General features: G+C 39.4%; 1 protein-coding gene across 5 annotated transcripts in view; it reads right to left on the reverse strand.

Moving 5' to 3' along the window:
• Window positions 1-16,738, reverse strand: part of LOC122207389 (translation initiation factor IF-2-like) — a 73,624-nt gene that overhangs the window by 39,869 nt on the left and 17,017 nt on the right. For 2 of the 5 annotated variants that reach the window (XR_006196812.1, XR_006196814.1), the window contains exon 2: window positions 4,725-4,888. Coding sequence is in view for 1 of the 5 variants with exons in the window: in XM_042917525.1 (XP_042773459.1) it covers window positions 4,839-4,888 (50 nt within the window). In the remaining 4 variants the exon portion in view is untranslated. Of the gene's footprint in view, window positions 1-1,151; window positions 1,227-2,530; window positions 2,902-4,669; window positions 4,889-16,738 lie in introns of those variants that run through there. The other 3 variants (XR_006196815.1, XR_006196813.1, XM_042917525.1) reach the window with 3 other exon arrangements.

A 16,738-nucleotide genomic window follows, 5' to 3' on the forward strand; every position in this document is an offset into this window, starting at 1 on the left:
CGTGGTCAGTGAGTTCGAGCCCCGTGTCGGGCTCTGGGCTGATGGCTCGGAGCCTGGAGCCTGTTTCCGATTCTGTGTCTCCCTCTCTCTCTCTGCCCCTCCCCCGTTCATGCTCTGTCTCTCTCTGTCTCAAAAATAAATAAACATTAAAAAAAAATTAAAAAAAAAAAACATTCTCACCAGAAGAAAAAGAATTGTAAGAATGTGTGATGGTGGATGTTAACCAGAGTTATTGTGATGATCACATTGCAATATAGACATATATTGAGTCATGTTGTGCACCTAAAATTAATGTCATATGTCAATTGTATCTCATTTTTAAAAAAGCAGGCAAAATAATATTTCCAGAAATACAATTAAGATCTTCAGGAATTAGGAGTCAGAATATTTGCCCACTTGCTATCCACTCCTTTCACTTAGTGGCTACTCCAAGCTATTTTAGTTTCTGGTCCCATGTTCTAGGTTGAACTTCAATTTCTACCCATTCTTCTGTTCAAACTTACTTCTTTTTTTTCTTTTTAACTTCTTTCTTTCTTTCTTCCTTAGAGAGCACGTGTGAGCAGGGGAGGGGCAGAGAGAGAGAGAGAGAGGGAAAGAGAGAGACTCTTAAGCAGGCTCTACACTGTCAGCACAGAGCCCAATGCAGGGCTCCATCCCATGAGGTGTGAGATCAGGACCTGAACTGAAATCAAGAGTCCCAGGCTTAATTGACTGAGCCACCCAGGCACCCCAGAGGGGCAGGGGTAGAGAGAATCTTAAGCAGGCTCTATGCTCAGCACAGAACCAGATGCAGGGCTCAATTCCACCACCCTGGGATCATGACCTGAGCCAAAATCAAGAGTTGGAAGTTCGACCGACTGAGCCACCCAGAACCCTTCCGGAGACATTTTGACTGTCGCAACTGGTGGGGTTGTATGTTACTGTTATCTAGTGGGTACAAGCCAAGGATGCTCCTAAACATTCTAGAATGTACAGGACGGCCCCCTGAAAGAAAGAATTATCCAGTCCCAAATGACAATAGTGCAGAGGTTGAGAAACCCTACAAATAACATCCTGTTATTATTACCTGTTTAAAGTGGCTTTATTTCATTGCCATGTTTATTTCCTTCACAGTACTTACCATAATATGAATTTATCTTATTTCTTTGTGTGTTAATTCTCTGCATGTTCCATTAAAACATGAGCTCCATGATGTCCAGATCCTCATTTGCTTTCATCACTGCTGACTAAATGAATGAATGAATTCCATGAACCTGTAACTACTCAGTTTCCCCAATAATTTAAAATTTTATTTTACAAATTAATCTAATTCATTACCAAAAAAACATCTACTTTTATTCATTAATTCAACCATTATTTTGTTCTGAGTACCAACTATGTGCCAAGTAAGAAGCTAGATGCTGGATCTATAATAGGGAATAAGACATGGCCCTTGGTCTTTTTCTTTTTTTTAATTTTTTTTAACGTTTATTTATTTTTGAGACAGAGAGAGACAGAGCATGAACAGGGGAGGGGCAGAGAGAGAGGGAGACACAGAATCTGAAACGGGCTGCAGGCTCTGAGCTGTCAGCACAGAGCCCGACGCGGGGCTCCAACTCACGGACCGTGAGATCATGACCTGAGCCGAAGTCGGATGCTTAACTGACTGAGCCACCCAGGAGCCCCGGCCCTTGGTCTTAAAGAACTTATAAGTCAAGCACTGGCTGGGGAGGGTTACATATAAGTAAAAAGTCCATTTATAGTTTGGGACTGTGGGGAATTAAGGAGAATATATGGTCTCTGCTCTCAACAGGCTTAATTTCTTCCAAGGGCGGGGCTGTGGAATGAAAGATACAGATGAAATAAACAACTACAGATATCAGAAAAGAACACAAACAAGAAAAGCAAGATCCATACCAGCTATGGAAATCAGAGAAGGCTTTGCGGAAGAGGTGTTATTTGATTTGAGACATATAAGACAGATGAGAGGCTGATAAAATAGAAGGAGGAAATGGAGAAAAGGGGAGAGGGCATTCCAGGCAGAGAGAATAGCATGAGCCAAGGCACAGAAGTGTGTGCGCCAGGAACAAGTAGACGTGCTTGGCTAAAGCACAGGAGACCAGTGAGAGCTAAGGCTGGAAAGGGAATCTGGGTCCAAACTGGGTCAATTGACTATGAATACAAATGACCCAGATCTTGCCCACATTTCCGCTATTTCAGAGCAGCATTTCCTTCATGCACACCGGGAAAGGGAAGCTTAGAGAAATCGGGTGACTCACAAGTCATTAGTAGACCTTTATTGTTTTGACTGTCAGGATTTGGGGGAGGTTCCTGTCTTACCATCCCTCCCAGGACCTTGGTATGATGACACATGTGAAGGGACAGAGCTCCTGATTTATAATAAGGACACTTCCTGTCTCAGTGTATAAACAATGTATTGCCAGATTGAATTTGGCAGGGGGGTAGATAAACAGGCTCAAAAACGAGTATTATTTTTCCTTTAATTCTGAGGTAAGATAGGAATGGGTGGACACTAATGAAGGAAGGATAAGGAAACAGGAGGGGGACCAAATAATGGAAAGAATAGGTCAGTTTGTTTGAGAAACAAGCTATGCTGAAGTATTTATTTGCAAAATTCCAGTTGCCATAGCAATTGGATGCTGTTCTTCCCACTGTTCCTCCTTTTATCCTTTGCACGGCCTTCAAAGAAGTCATTTCCTAGGCAGATGTAGTCCTTGCCGTTTATCTTAAAGATTTGGGGTCATTTCTTGCCTCCTGCTTTCCCCTTTCCCTTTTAGCAGTCCAAATCCAGCCACTCGTCTGGGAAGAACTGGATGGTACTGGCCATTTCAGGAGCAGGATCTTCAGTACAGAGGAGGTTTACTCAGCCAGATCCTAGTGGAAATGCCCAGCTGCTGCCTTCTGTAGCATCCCAGTGTATAAATAAGTGATAAGTATAGGGACTAAGTACAATGTGGCATGGCTTGAGAAACACACACACACACACACACACACACACACACACACACACACACAACTTGCAGGTTAGAGACACTATAGTCAAAACTCTCTAAAACCCAAGGGTGCCTGGGTGGTTCAGTTGGTTAAGCGTCTGACTTCTGCTCAGGTCAAGCCCCACATTGGGCTCTGTGCTGACAGCTCAGAGCCTGAAGCCTGCTTCAGATTCTGTGTCTCCCTCTCTCTCTGCCCTTCCCCCTCTCGTGCTCTGTTTCTGTCTCTCTCTCAAAAATAAATAAACATTAAAAAAAATTTTAAAACAAAAGCAAAAACCACAACACTCTAAAACCCAGAGTAAGGGGTGCGTGGCTGGCTCAGTCTGAAGAGCATGCACGTGACTCTTGGTCTTGGGGTTGTGAGTTCGAGCCCCATGTTGGGTGTAAACATTACTTAAGTAGATAAAACTTAAAAAATTGTTAAAAGAAATAAAATAAAATAAGACCCAGAAGAAGAATTATCCCTTATTGGAGGAAACAATAATGGTTATGAGTCACATTGTCTTATTCCCCTGGGTCCTCCCAACAACCCTGTGAACCAATTGTAGGTAGTATTTACTGAGTGCTTACTCTGTGCCGGACACTCTTCAGACTCTGTGTTATCTCATCTAAGCTATCCCAACAACCTTTGTTGCAGATGATTATCATTATTTCAAAATTGAAAAATAACATAGACTTAATTATTGGATACAGATAACATGCCAAGGTACTGGGTAAGCATTTGGCATGCATTTTCCTGTGGCAAAGTGGTTCTATATTTTACTGAGGATCAAGGAGGTTAAATAGCTTGCCCTAGTCTATATAGGGCAGAATGGGAAGAAGCAAGATTCAAAGCTAGGCTTTCTTATTCCAAAGCCCATGAGCTTAAGCTCTCCAAAAATAGAAATGGAAGTTCAGAGAGTTTAAAAGTCTTGCCCAAGTTTACACAGCCAGCAAGTCTCAGACTGAATCCAGGTTGATTCCACAGTTGAAATGCTGACATTTCACAATAAGGAAGATAATAGCAAATAATTCAGTTCTTTCGTTTGAAGCTAACTCTGAGAGCAGAGCCATCTAACTGGATTTGATTCCACTATAGTCTTTAAATATAGCTCCCTCTGGGGCACCTGGATGGCTCAGTCAGTTAAGCGTCCACTTTGGCTCAGGTCATGATCTCACGGTCTGTGAGTTTGAGCCCCGTGTCAGGATCTGTGCTGACAGCCCAGAGCCTGGAGTGGAGCCTGCTTTGGATTCTGTGTCTGCCTCTCGTTCTCTGCCCCTCCCCCACTCGCACTTTTGTCTCTCTCTGTCTCAAGAATAAACATTTAGTAAATAAATAAATAAATAAATAAATAAATAAATAAATAAATAAAGTTCCCTTAGAAGTTAGTTGGTGAATCACTAGCCAGACTTTTTGGTATCTGGCTACTAAACTGTAAACTTTCGCGGCAAATGCTTCCTATTCTAAAGGTGTTTACCAACTATTTAGGGGAAATAGACTTTAAAAAGGAGAGAAGGAAAGGAGGAAGGGAGGGAGGCAGACAGGCAGATAGGAAGAGAAGAAAGAAGCAAGGGAATAAAAATAATAGTCTAGGAGGCAAGATACAGTATTTTTATCTTTAACTTCTGGAACTAGTGAAGATCGACTTTTACTATGTACATTTTGTAAAATGAGACCAGGATGGATTTTGGTACTAACTGGTGAGTGTTCAAACTCAGTGCTTTTCAAATTTTAATGTACAGATGAATCACCTGGAGGATCCTGTTAAACGCAGATGCTGATTGAGTCCTCTAGGGCAGGGTTGCGATTCTGTGTTTAGAAGACGCTGATGCAACTGTTTGTGGGTCACACTGAGCAGCAAGGCTCTAGCTTAAGTGGTATGATTTATTTTCATGTAAAAATGATGAACATAAATCTGTAGAAGAGAAAAAAACCGAATTCACATTAAACTGTATTTATACTTACCTTATTACTTAATGATTGCCATGAGGATCTGCTTCCTCCAAAATAAAATTTCCACTGGCCTGTCAGAGCATCCAACATTTTTCACTATAGTTCTCCTTTGGGTTAAAATATGTCTCCTAAAAGTTTTATTCAAAGGCAAACATATGGGGGTCCCTGGGTGGCTCCATTGGTGGAGTGTGTGACTCTTGATCTTGGGGTTGTGGGTTTGAGCCCCACGTTGGGTGTAGAGATTACTTAAACAATCAAATCTTAGAGGCACCTGGGTGGCTCAGTCAGTTGAGTGTCCAACTCTTGATTTCGACTCAGGTCATGATTCCAGGTTTGTGGGATCCAGCCCTGTGTCGGGCTCCATGCTGAGCATGAATTGGGATTCTCTCTCTCTCTCCCTCTACCTCTCTCCCTGGCTTGCGGGTGCACACGAGCTCTCTCTCTCTCAAAAATAATAAGTAAACTTAAAAAAAAAATCTAAAAAAAAAAAAAAAAAAAGGCAAACGTGCCTCCCTGACTGTCTTCTTGCTTGCCTTCCTGTCCTCCTGACTCCCTCTCTTCCTAAATAATCCAGTCCAAAAGCCATTTGGTGGTGCTGAGCAAAGCAGGTGTCCACATAAAGGGCAGTGTCAACTGGGTGAACATTGTTGCAGTGGGAGTGGGGTGGGGAGAGTGTTTGCCTGGGGAGGAGGCATCATGGATCTGGGTGATTAGCCACTTTGCAAAATGAGGGAGAATTAATTCAATAAGTAAATATCGAGGATATTTCACTGTGGGAGTCACAGATACAGAAAGGGAGAAAACTAGAATGGCCCTCTAATATTATATTAGAATTGGACTTACAGTGTGAACTCAAGGTTTAACGTGTATAGAAACGGACATAAAAACAAATATTATAGATGCAAATGTCTGTGTATGTACATACACATATATGTACATAATATATACATGTAAACAATATTATATATTGTACACAACATAAATTCTATACATATATATGTATAAACAACCATTAGCTTCTAGAGGGTCTGGGAACAGCAAAAACCCAATAGCAATGAGTACACAGTACCCATATCTTGTTTTCTAAATAGTACTCTCTGTTAAAAGATATCAGGGATGCTGGGAGAAATAGCTTATTCCAAGGCTGGGATATGGGAAATATAAAATAAACTTGGAACATCTTACTCTGGCAAAAAAAAAAAAAAAAAAAGTACTAAAAAAATGATAGGGTATGTCAAAAGGACACAGAAATCAGCTCAAAGGGACTAAATAAATAAAACAAATAACGACAATAATGTATTATACAGAAATCTATAAGTCCATATTGATATAAATAAATAGATGAATAAACAAACCGGAGGACTAGAAAGATTTTCTTTACACTCAAGTGCTAACTAATAACCACAGAAAGAAGACTAGAATGAGAAAATCACCATTTGGTAACCATTGTAGCCATAGTTAATTCATCCAGGAAACATCGTGAATACTAAAATTAATGGGTGAAAATTTCATGAGGAACAGAATTTTCACATAGTCTCAAAATACTTTCCCATAAAATACTTAATTACAAAGTGAAAAAGAGAAACTCTAGGGTGGAGAAACCTGGCAGATACAACATTAATCAAGTGATCAAAGTTACCATCACCAGTAATGGCACAAATTGAAATTGTGTACCATTTGATAGGATGCGATGAGAAAAATACAATGTTACTTCTGTGAAAATTCTACCAGAAATGCACTACCTGAATCTAATTTTTTAATTGTTTATTTATTTTGAGAGACAGAGAGCGTGAGCAGAGGAGGGAGGGACAGAGAGACACAGAATCCAAAACAGGCTCCAGGCTCTGAGTTGACAGCACAGAGCCTGTTGCGGGGCTCAAATCTATGAACTGTGAGAGCATGACCTGAGCCAAAGTTGGATGCTTAACTAACTGAGCCACCCAGGTATCCCTGCCTTACTTGAATCTAATCATTAGGAAACATCAGTCAAACCCAACTTAAGAGGCGGTCTACAAAATCATTGGCCAACAGTCTTCAAACGTGTAAGATATTAAAAGTCAAGGAAAGATTAAAGAACTACTATTCCAGATTAAAGGTCACAACTAAATGCAACATAAAACCTTAGATCTAATCCGTAGCTACAAAGGACATTATTGGGACAATATGAATAGATTCTGAGTATTAGGTGGCAGTCACGTATCAGTTTTGATGATGGATTGTAGTTATGTAGGAGAACATCCATGTTTGTAGGAATTACATTCTAAAGTATTTGTGGATAATGGGACATCATGTTGGCAACTTTCACCCAAATGGATTGGGGTGGGGGAGGAGTTATTCATATTATTCTTACCAAAAAAAAAAAGTATACTTAGGATGTTGAAGTGACTTATTAAAGAGCTCTATTATCAATTAATAACACCTAAGTATACAGGATATTACTATCCAAACAGTATATTTTCTGGCTCTAGCCTACGGGTGTGATGACATTAAATAATCACTATTTAGTAGTGTGGTTGACCCTGTTTGTTGCCTTCCCAACTGCTGCTCCCTTCTATTTTTTATTGCTAACAGAACTCCAACTTTACTGAGATATGGACACCTCGGTCCTTCCTATCTCCAGGAGGTGAATTTTTATTTGGTCTAAGCCAATCATGGTTTAGGCATGGGCATGTAATATAATTCTAATCAATGATGCATGAAACAGGTATTTTGGGGTGAGAGATAGACCCTTAGGGAAAGATACAGACATACAGAATGAAAAGTTTCTTTTGATGCGGCCATGTCAACATGTGATACCCTAGAACTGCAGCAGCCATCACACAACCATGAGGAGATAACCCTGAGGATAAAAGCCAACACACTAAAGATGACAGAGAGGGAAGGGAGAAAAAAACAAAAAAAAAACCCATCAAACCTCCTATATCCATGATAATGTCATCTGCTGCTAAATTAAACATCTTAGTAACTACACTATCTCCTGTCTATTATGTGAGATAATAACTTTTCTTATTTATTTAATTTTATTATTATTATCATTATCATTATTATTTTAAGTAAACTCCAACTCCTAACGTAGGGCTTGAACTCAAGGTTCTGAGATCAAGAGTTGCACGCTTGGGGCGCCTGGGTGGCTCAGTCGGTTGAGTGACCGACTTCGGCTCAGGTCATGATGTCACAGTTTGTGAGTTCAAGCCCCGAGTCGGGCTCTGTGCTAACAGCTCAGAGCCTGGAGCCTGCTTCTGATTCTGTGTCTCCCTCTCTCTCTGTCCCTCCCCTGCTCATGCTCTGTCTCTCTCTCTGTCTCAGAAATAAACATTACAAAAAAATTAAAAAAAAAAAAAAAAGAGTTGCATGCTTTACTGACTGAGCCAGCCAGGCGCCCCTAAATTTTCCTTACTTAAATCATTTGAGCTGGAGTTTTCTGTTGCTTGCAACCAAAAGCAGCTTAATTGAGAAAGACAGCCCAGAGGAATTTTTAGTCCCCAGATTTTCCAAGATAGACCTCGTTGCCCTCTGGCTAGGTAAACTAACATGTACCCCATTCCCACAAATTTGAATGGAGTTTGAACTCATGGAAAAAGACAGTTACCTGAACACTTATGTAGCTCACACATGAAACCTGACGTCCTGTTTCTGAAAACCTAATGGCGTTGCACTGGCTGGAATATAAGCCTTTGATTTAACACTTCCCACAATCTGGACTGTTTTGCTTACTAGACAACAAAATTTTCTGTAAAGATTTATATGGAACATTCCATCCTTTAGCATATTCCCAATGATATATGCTATTGTTTATTCTTTCTCATCCCTTAATCTGTTGATAAAATTTTATGTAAGGGTCAGAAATTAAAATTCTGTAAAAATCTCTGTTAACTGCATACTAAATAGATTCTCATTGAATAAGCACATCTTTCTCTTACCCTTCCTTTGTAGTCATATACTATGAGTGCTTGAATAAGTTTTGTGTTTCTGTCTTATTTTTTTTAATAATCTTCACTTGTTTTTTTAAAAAAAATGTTTAAGTTTAGGGGTGCCTGGGTGGCTCAGTTTGTTGAGCACTGACTTCAGCCTACGTCATGATCTTGCAGTCCATGAGTTCGAGCCCCACATCAAGCTCTGTGTTGTCAGCTCAGAGCCTGGAGCCTGCTTCAGATTCTATGCCTCCCCCTCTCTCTGTCCCTCCCCTGTTCATGCTCTGTCTCTCTCTGTATCTCAAAAATAAATAAATGTTAAAAAATGTTTTTAAATAAAATAAAATAGGGGCGCCTGGGTGGCTCAGTCAGTTAAGCGTCCGGCTTCAGCTCAGGTCACGATCTCGTGGTCCCTGAGTTCGAGCCCCGCGTCGGGCTCTGTGCTGATGGCTCAGAGCCTGGAGCCTGCTTCAGATTCTGTGTCTCCCTCTCTCTCTGCCCCTCCCCTGCTCATGCTCTGTCTCTCTCTGTGTCAAAAATAAATAAACGTTAAAAAAAATTAAAAAAAATAAATTAAATAAAAAAAATTTTTAGTTGATTTCTTTATTTTGAAAGAGACAGAGAAAGCATGAGCAGGGGAGGTGCAGAGTGAGAGGGAGAGAGAGAGAGACTCCCAAGCAGGTTCTCCACTGTCAGCGCAGAGCTGGATGCAGGGCTCAAACCCATAAAACCATGAGATCATGACCTGAGCCGAAATCAAGAGTTGGACGCTCAACCAACTGAGCCCCCCAAGTGCCCCTAATATTTACTTGTTTTATCAGATTTTTCCCAATGTTCAATTTCTGTCTTTTTGTTGCTCTTTTGGTCATGTGCTCTTTCTTGGATTTAGAATAATATGGTGGTTAAAAGCTTGAGATAGGCTTTTCTTATTTGCTGTATGATCTTAAAGAAGTTACATAACTCTTCTGGGCCTCAATTTTCAAATCCATCATATAGGGATTCAGACAGCTCCTACCTCGCAGGGTGATTATTAGAATCAAGTGAGAAAATGAATAGAAAGATCTTTGTAAGAACACCTACGATTTCATTTGGTAACTCATTAAATAATAGGAATGTAGTACTAAGGTATCACCTATACATCACCTTACATAACTTTCTGTAGGATTTTACTATTACAATTTGTTTAACTGTTTCCCTATTAATAGACTTCAGGAGATAATAGTGGTTGGAAGCATTTGGCTTTGGAGTTGAGCAGAACTGTTGAATCCTATATTTACCGCTATTTATTTATTTAAGATTTTATTTTAGGTAATCTCTATACCCAACATGGGGCTTGAACTCACAACCCTGAGATCAGAGTTGCATGCTCCACTGACTGAGCCAGCCAGGCACCCCTAACACTTTTTATTAGAATGATCTTGGGAAAGTGACTTCACCTCTCTGATCTTCAGTTTCTTCATCTGAATAATGAAAATCATAAACCTACAGTTGATCCACATTATTTATAGATTCTGTATTTGTAAATTTGCCTGGTTGCTAAAACTTCTTTGTAATTCCCAAATCAGTACTTGTGGTGCTTTTGTGCCTCTTTGTGGACACGTGCAGAACAGTGAAAATTTATTTTTTATTTATTTTTAATTAAAAAAATGTATTTATTTTTGAGAGAGAGAGAGAGAAAGGGAAGGGGAAGGGCAGAGAGAATACCAAGCAGGCTCTGTGCTGTCAATGTGGGGCTTGAACTTACAAACTGAGAGATCCTGATTTGAGCTGAAATCAAGAGTCAAATGATTAACTGACTGAGCCACCCAGTCGTTCCCAGGGCAGTGAAAATTTTGAGTTGTCCACCTTGCAAGTTCCCAGCTTGAGATCTGCCTTCTCGCTTCAGCTCTCACACTGTAAACATGTGTCCTTTTTGTGGTCTAAATAGTGTGGTCTAACACTAAATAGTGTCACATTTTTTTGCATTTTATGCTTTCTGTTGATTTCACCAATTAGATGGCCTCCAAGCATATTGGGGAAGTGCTGTCTACTGTTCCCAAGTACAAAAAGGCTGCCAAGGAGACGATGGAGAAAATACACATATTGGATAAGCTTCATTCAGGCGTGAATTATAGTGCTGTTGGTTAGGATTGCAATGTTAAGGGGTCAGTATATATTAAATATGGTATCTTTAAACAGAAACACACATAAAACGAAGTTATGTATTTTGATCAGCTGAAAAAATATTATGACCACAGGTTCACAGGAACCTAATCTGGTATCTGCCTTAGTAGCAATGGTTTCCACATTATAGAATAACTACTGTAAATAATGAGAATTGTTATTTATAATAACTATATAATTAAATAATGAGACTGGATTCCATAAGGCTGTTACGGCAAGGCTTAACTGAACTATTGCGTGCAAGCGTTCAGCATTATGCCTGGCACATGGAAGTTAGGACAAGTGTAAGATAGAGGGGAAGACTTTGGATAGATTTTTGTCATTTTGATTGTGACACGTATCTAAGTACCACGTGGTTAAAAGCAGGAATATATTTGAGTGAAAACCATGAAGATCTAGAAATTTCACAATGAAACTCTCAGGCTAAGCCACCGGATTCCCCTTAAGGTTCAAACAGACCATTTCCTTGTAAACAACAGTTTACTTTTACAAAAATAGATGACCTAGCTCACGATCATAATTAGCCTTCTGGAATTGAATGACAATTGCAAATGAGTGACTATTGTTCCTTCTTCTCACTTTCCTAAACTGCTGGAGAGTTCCTACTCCTTTTTCTCAGAATGGGCATTTTAAGAGTGAAAATGCCACATTTTGTTGATGATTCCATTATAAATACGCTTAAGTAATACAATAAAAAGGGCAAGTATTTCACAGATGAAATATATTGCACTTTCACAAGAAGCTCCAGAAGGAAACTCATAATTCTCATTTCAAGGATGTCGAAACAAGGCTCAGCAATAAAGTTGAGCAGCTAAGTGACAGATCTGAGTAAGACCTGTGCCTCGTATCCTGCACCGTGCTCTGCAATTACTGAGATTAGAAACAGTGGAGCCTGGACATGCCTTTCCGTAAGAGATTGCACTGATCCTCTCTCAATTACCCCAAGGCTCCAAACTTTTTTTTCCCTACCTTATGGGCTCTGCATATGCCATTTTCTTTTCCTGGAACACTCTTCCCCATCCTTTCCCCTAACTCTTACTCATCTTCTGGGTTCCGGCTGAAATGTCACTTACTCAGAGAGGTCATGTTGAACCCCTCCCTTCTCCTACCCTAAAATATCCCCTCCCCCAATTATCTTTCATAATATTCTGTACTCTTCTCTGTAATCCTCATCACAATTTGCAATTATATGTCCATTTGGATAAGTATTTGTCTTCTCTACTAGGCTCTTGGCCCTATGCAAGCAGGGACCCCGTTCTCCACTGCAAATCCACTCCCTGGTACAGTGCCACATGTATAACAATAGGCTCAGAAATAAATATTAACTGAAAGACTAAATGAATGAATGAAATGTGTTTCACACACTACCTGGTAAAGATCACTTGGAGTGGAAATGGATGTTACTAATAACACTTTAATGATTGGTGGTGGGCTTCAACATTCTCTACTCTCCCTGCCCCCCAAACCTCTACCCTCACCGTCAAGTAGTATTTGTCTAGTACATCTTAATCTCCTAGGGCCAGACCTAGTCTCTGTAAATTTGGAGATTGGTGTTTGGAACAGATACACATACCAGGACTGATTCAATTTGTAGGATTTTAGGCTTAAAAATCCTTTCTGAAATAAAGTTCGATTTCATATTATTTTGGAGTAACTCCAGGCATTCACCATTCAATGTGAATAATTCAATATTATTCTGGAGTAACTCCAAGGCATTCACCATTCAGAGAAAAAGACATTTGTTTTGTTTTGCTAAAACTGAACTCAGACTATTTGAGAGACACTGCTGCATTTACAGATAATTTTGTGCATTTTAGGTATCTAAGAATGGATATTGCTTTTGGATGGTTATAATATATTCTTTCTATTTGTACTGATACCCTACAAACTTTTTATTATATATTTTAATTATAAATAATAACTTTTTTCTAATTGCAAAAGCAAGCATATTCTCTGTAGAAATTTTGGAAAATGCAGAAAAGCAGGAAGAGGAAATAAAAAGTATAAAGAAACAAATAAAAATCACCCCAAATTCTACCACCTAGAGATAACCATTGTTAACATGACACACACAGATATTATATATGACTTATTATACATAACATATAAACACATTATATAAACTATATATTAGTGTACATATGCAATATATGTACATACATACATGTATAATCTGTATACTGTATAATCTCTGTCTCTATATAATACACACACACACATGTATATATTAGTTATCATTTACTGAGTATGTCAGTTACTTTGATTTCCTTTTTATACATTTATCTCTTGTAATCTTCTCAGTAGTTCTCCAAGAAGATACTATCATTCTCACTTTACAGGTGAGTAAATTGAGGATGAGAGTTAATTGTTGGCCTAAGGTCATCAGTTAGTAAATAGTAGATCTGAGACACAAATCTAGATCCAATTCTAAAGTCTATAATCAACCATTATGCTGCAGGACTGCCTGTCCATTTCTATATCTTCAATTAAATTGGAATTACTGTAGAAATAATGTTGATCTTGCTTTTTGTTATATTTTGTATAACATTCCATATACTTTGCTAACCTAATTTTTATTTATTTATTTTTTAATGTTTATTCATTTATTTTTTAATTTTTATTCATATTTGAGAGAGAGAGGGAGGGAGAGCACTAGCAGGGGAGGGGCAGAGAGAGAGGGAGACACAGAATCCAAAGCAGGCTCCAGGTTCTGAGCTGTCAGCTCGAACTCGGGAAAGGTGAGATCATGACCTGAGCCAAAGTCAGATGCCTAACTGACTGAGCCACCTAGGTACCCCTTTACTAACCTAATTTTAATGGCTTTATGATATTCCAGAAGATTACTGAAATAATAAGTGAATAAATGAAATACTGTTTATCATAAACAGTCAAGGATAGATTGGATAAATACTCTGATGTTTTAGAATTTTTCTGTCATCTTATTTTCTTTAAAAAAAATATTTTTTAATGTTTATTTATTTTTGAGAGAGAGAGAGAGAGAGAGACAGAGAGAGACAGAGAGTGAGCAGTGGAGGGGCAGAGAGAGTGGGAGACACAGAATCTGAAACAGGCTCCAGGCTCTGAGCTGTCAGCTCAGAGCCCGATGCGGGTCTCGAACTCACAAACTGTGAGATCATGACCTGAGCTGAAGTCAGACGCTTAACTGACTGAGCTACCCAGGCGCCCCTCATCTTATTTTCTTAATCTTTTTTTTTTCATATTCTGCATAATTTTCTCTTTTTCTTGTCTCTTACTGTCTGGACTATGTATTCTTTGCTTTTTATTTTATTTTTTAATTTTTAATTTTTTAGAAGTGTATTTATTTTGAGGGGGAGGGGCAGAGAGAGAAGGAGAGAGACAACAAGCCCAAGTCAGCTTCACACCTCCACACTGTCAGCACAGAGCCCTGTGGAAGGGCTCCATCCCACAAACTGCGAGATCATGACTTGAGCCGAAATCGAGAGTTGAGCGCTTAACTGACCGAGCCACCCAGGTGCCCCTCTTTGCTTTTTAAAGTCTGTTTAATGATTTGGAAGTTATATATCCTGTTTTTATTCTAAAATTATCTACACTTATTTTTACTTTATTATTATTTTTTTGCCTACCTTTAAATTAAAGAAAACTACCTCTTTTCAATATCACAGTGAAATCACAGTTCTTGATTTCTCCAGTGTAAGATGCAGTACTTAGCACACTTTATTCCCCCTCATTCTTTTTTTTATTAAATTTTTTAAATCTTTATTTATTCTTGAGAGAGAGAGAGAGACAGAGCACAGCAGAGGAGGAACAGAGAGAGGGAGACACAGAATCTGAAGCAGGCTCCAGGCTGTGAGCTGTCAGCACAAAGCCCGACACGGGCCTCGAACTCACAAACCGTGAGATCACAACCTGATCTGAATGAAATTGGACGCCCAACCGACTGAGCCACCCAGGTGCATCCCCCCGATTCTTTTTCTTTCTTTCTTTCTTTCTTTCTTTCTTTCTTTCTTTCTTTCCTCCCTTCCTCCCTCCCTCCCCTCTTCCTTCCTTCCTTCCTTCCTTCCTTCCTTCCTTCTTTCTTTCTTTCTTTCTTTCTTTCTTTCTTTCTTTCTTTCTTTCTTTCTGTAAGGTCTATGCCCAACATGGGGCTTGAACTCCTGATCCCGAGATCAGACATCTCATGCTTTACTGACTGAGACAGCCAGGTGTCCTCCCCTCATTCTTTACCTCCCACTCTCCACCTCTCCCAGCTTGATTTTAGTGCAATCTGGCCCTTTCTACCTTGATTATTCTTCTTGGAAAAACAAATTTCTTTTTTCTTATATTCTGTATTTTCTCTCATTTTAGACACTCAAAGATCTTTTTTTTTAAATTTTTTAATGTTTATTTCTGAGAGAGAGAGACAGAGCACGAGGAGGGGAGGGGCAGAGGGAAAGGTGACAGAATCCAAAGCAGGCTCCAGGTTCTGAACTGTCAGCACAGAGTCCAATGAAGAGCTCGAACTCACAGATCATGACCTGAACCAAAGTCAGACGCCCAACCAACTGAGCCACGCAGACGCCCCTGACACTCAAAGATCTTTTAAGCATAAGTCCTTTCATGCCATGACTTTCTTCTCTTTTCTTGAGTTCTAATTCAGCAGTATGTGTTTGAGCCATTTTTTCTTTCAGAACAGATAATCTGGGTGGTTTAATTTTTGAGACTTTAAGCCCAAGCACTTATTTTTGAGGCTCTCACAACTGCATGACAACTTGGCTAAGTCTACACTTAATTCTTAAATTATAAACATTTACCCTGAGAATTCTGTGGGATATGCTTTGACTTGTGTCCTACAGCGTTGCAGAATTCTGAGGCCAGCTTGAGTTCAGTTCCTTTAGAGATAAACTGTTTTGTTTTTGTTTTTCCCTGGCTGGATTCTTGAAGGCTTTTTTCTTTATCCTTGAAATATTTAATAATGTCACCTGGTTAGTCTAGATGTTGGTTTCTTTTCATTCATTTTACCAGCAGGCTTAAGTCTGGGGACAATTATTTAATTATTGTTTCTATTCCTACCCTGTTTCCCCCTTCTGAGATTCTTTTTTTTTTTTTTTTAGATCTTTTTTTAATGTAATCTCTACCCTCCATGTGGGGCTTGAACTCATGACCCCAAGGTCAAGAATCGCATGCTCCACCGAATGAGCCAGCCAGCATCCCCCCACACCTCCCCTCCACCAGATTCCTAATGTAATCAGTCAGCTTATTCAACAAAGATTTATTGAGCAACTACTTAATGGTAGGCACTATTTTCTTTTCTTTTTTTTTAATTTTCTTAAATGCTTTTTTATTTATTTTTGAGAGAGAGAGACAGAGCGTGAGCAGGGGAGGGGCAGAGAGAGACAGAAACACAGAATCTGTGCTGACAGTTCACAGCCTGAAGCAGGGCTTGAACTCGTGAACTGCAAGATCATGACCTGAGCTGAAGTCGGCCGCTTAATCCACTGAGCCACCCAGGCTCCCCTAGACACAATTTTCAGTAGTGGGGAAATATTATTAGGGAATGCAAATGCTTACATTTTTGTTGATTGGATTTCCTGAATCTGCTCTATATATTACCCACTTTTGTTCTGATTTTTCTTTTTTTAAAAAAAAAAATTGTTTTTAACATTTATTTATTATTGAGAGACAGAGAAAGACAGAGCATGAGCATGGGAGGGGCAGAGAGAGGAGGAGACACAGAATCCGAAGCAGGCTCCAGGCTCTGAGCTGTAACACAGAGCCCG

The sequence above is a fragment of the Panthera leo genome, chromosome E1 (assembly GCF_018350215.1).
Source record: "Panthera leo isolate Ple1 chromosome E1, P.leo_Ple1_pat1.1, whole genome shotgun sequence".
NCBI classification, from domain to species: Eukaryota; Metazoa; Chordata; class Mammalia; order Carnivora; family Felidae; genus Panthera; species Panthera leo.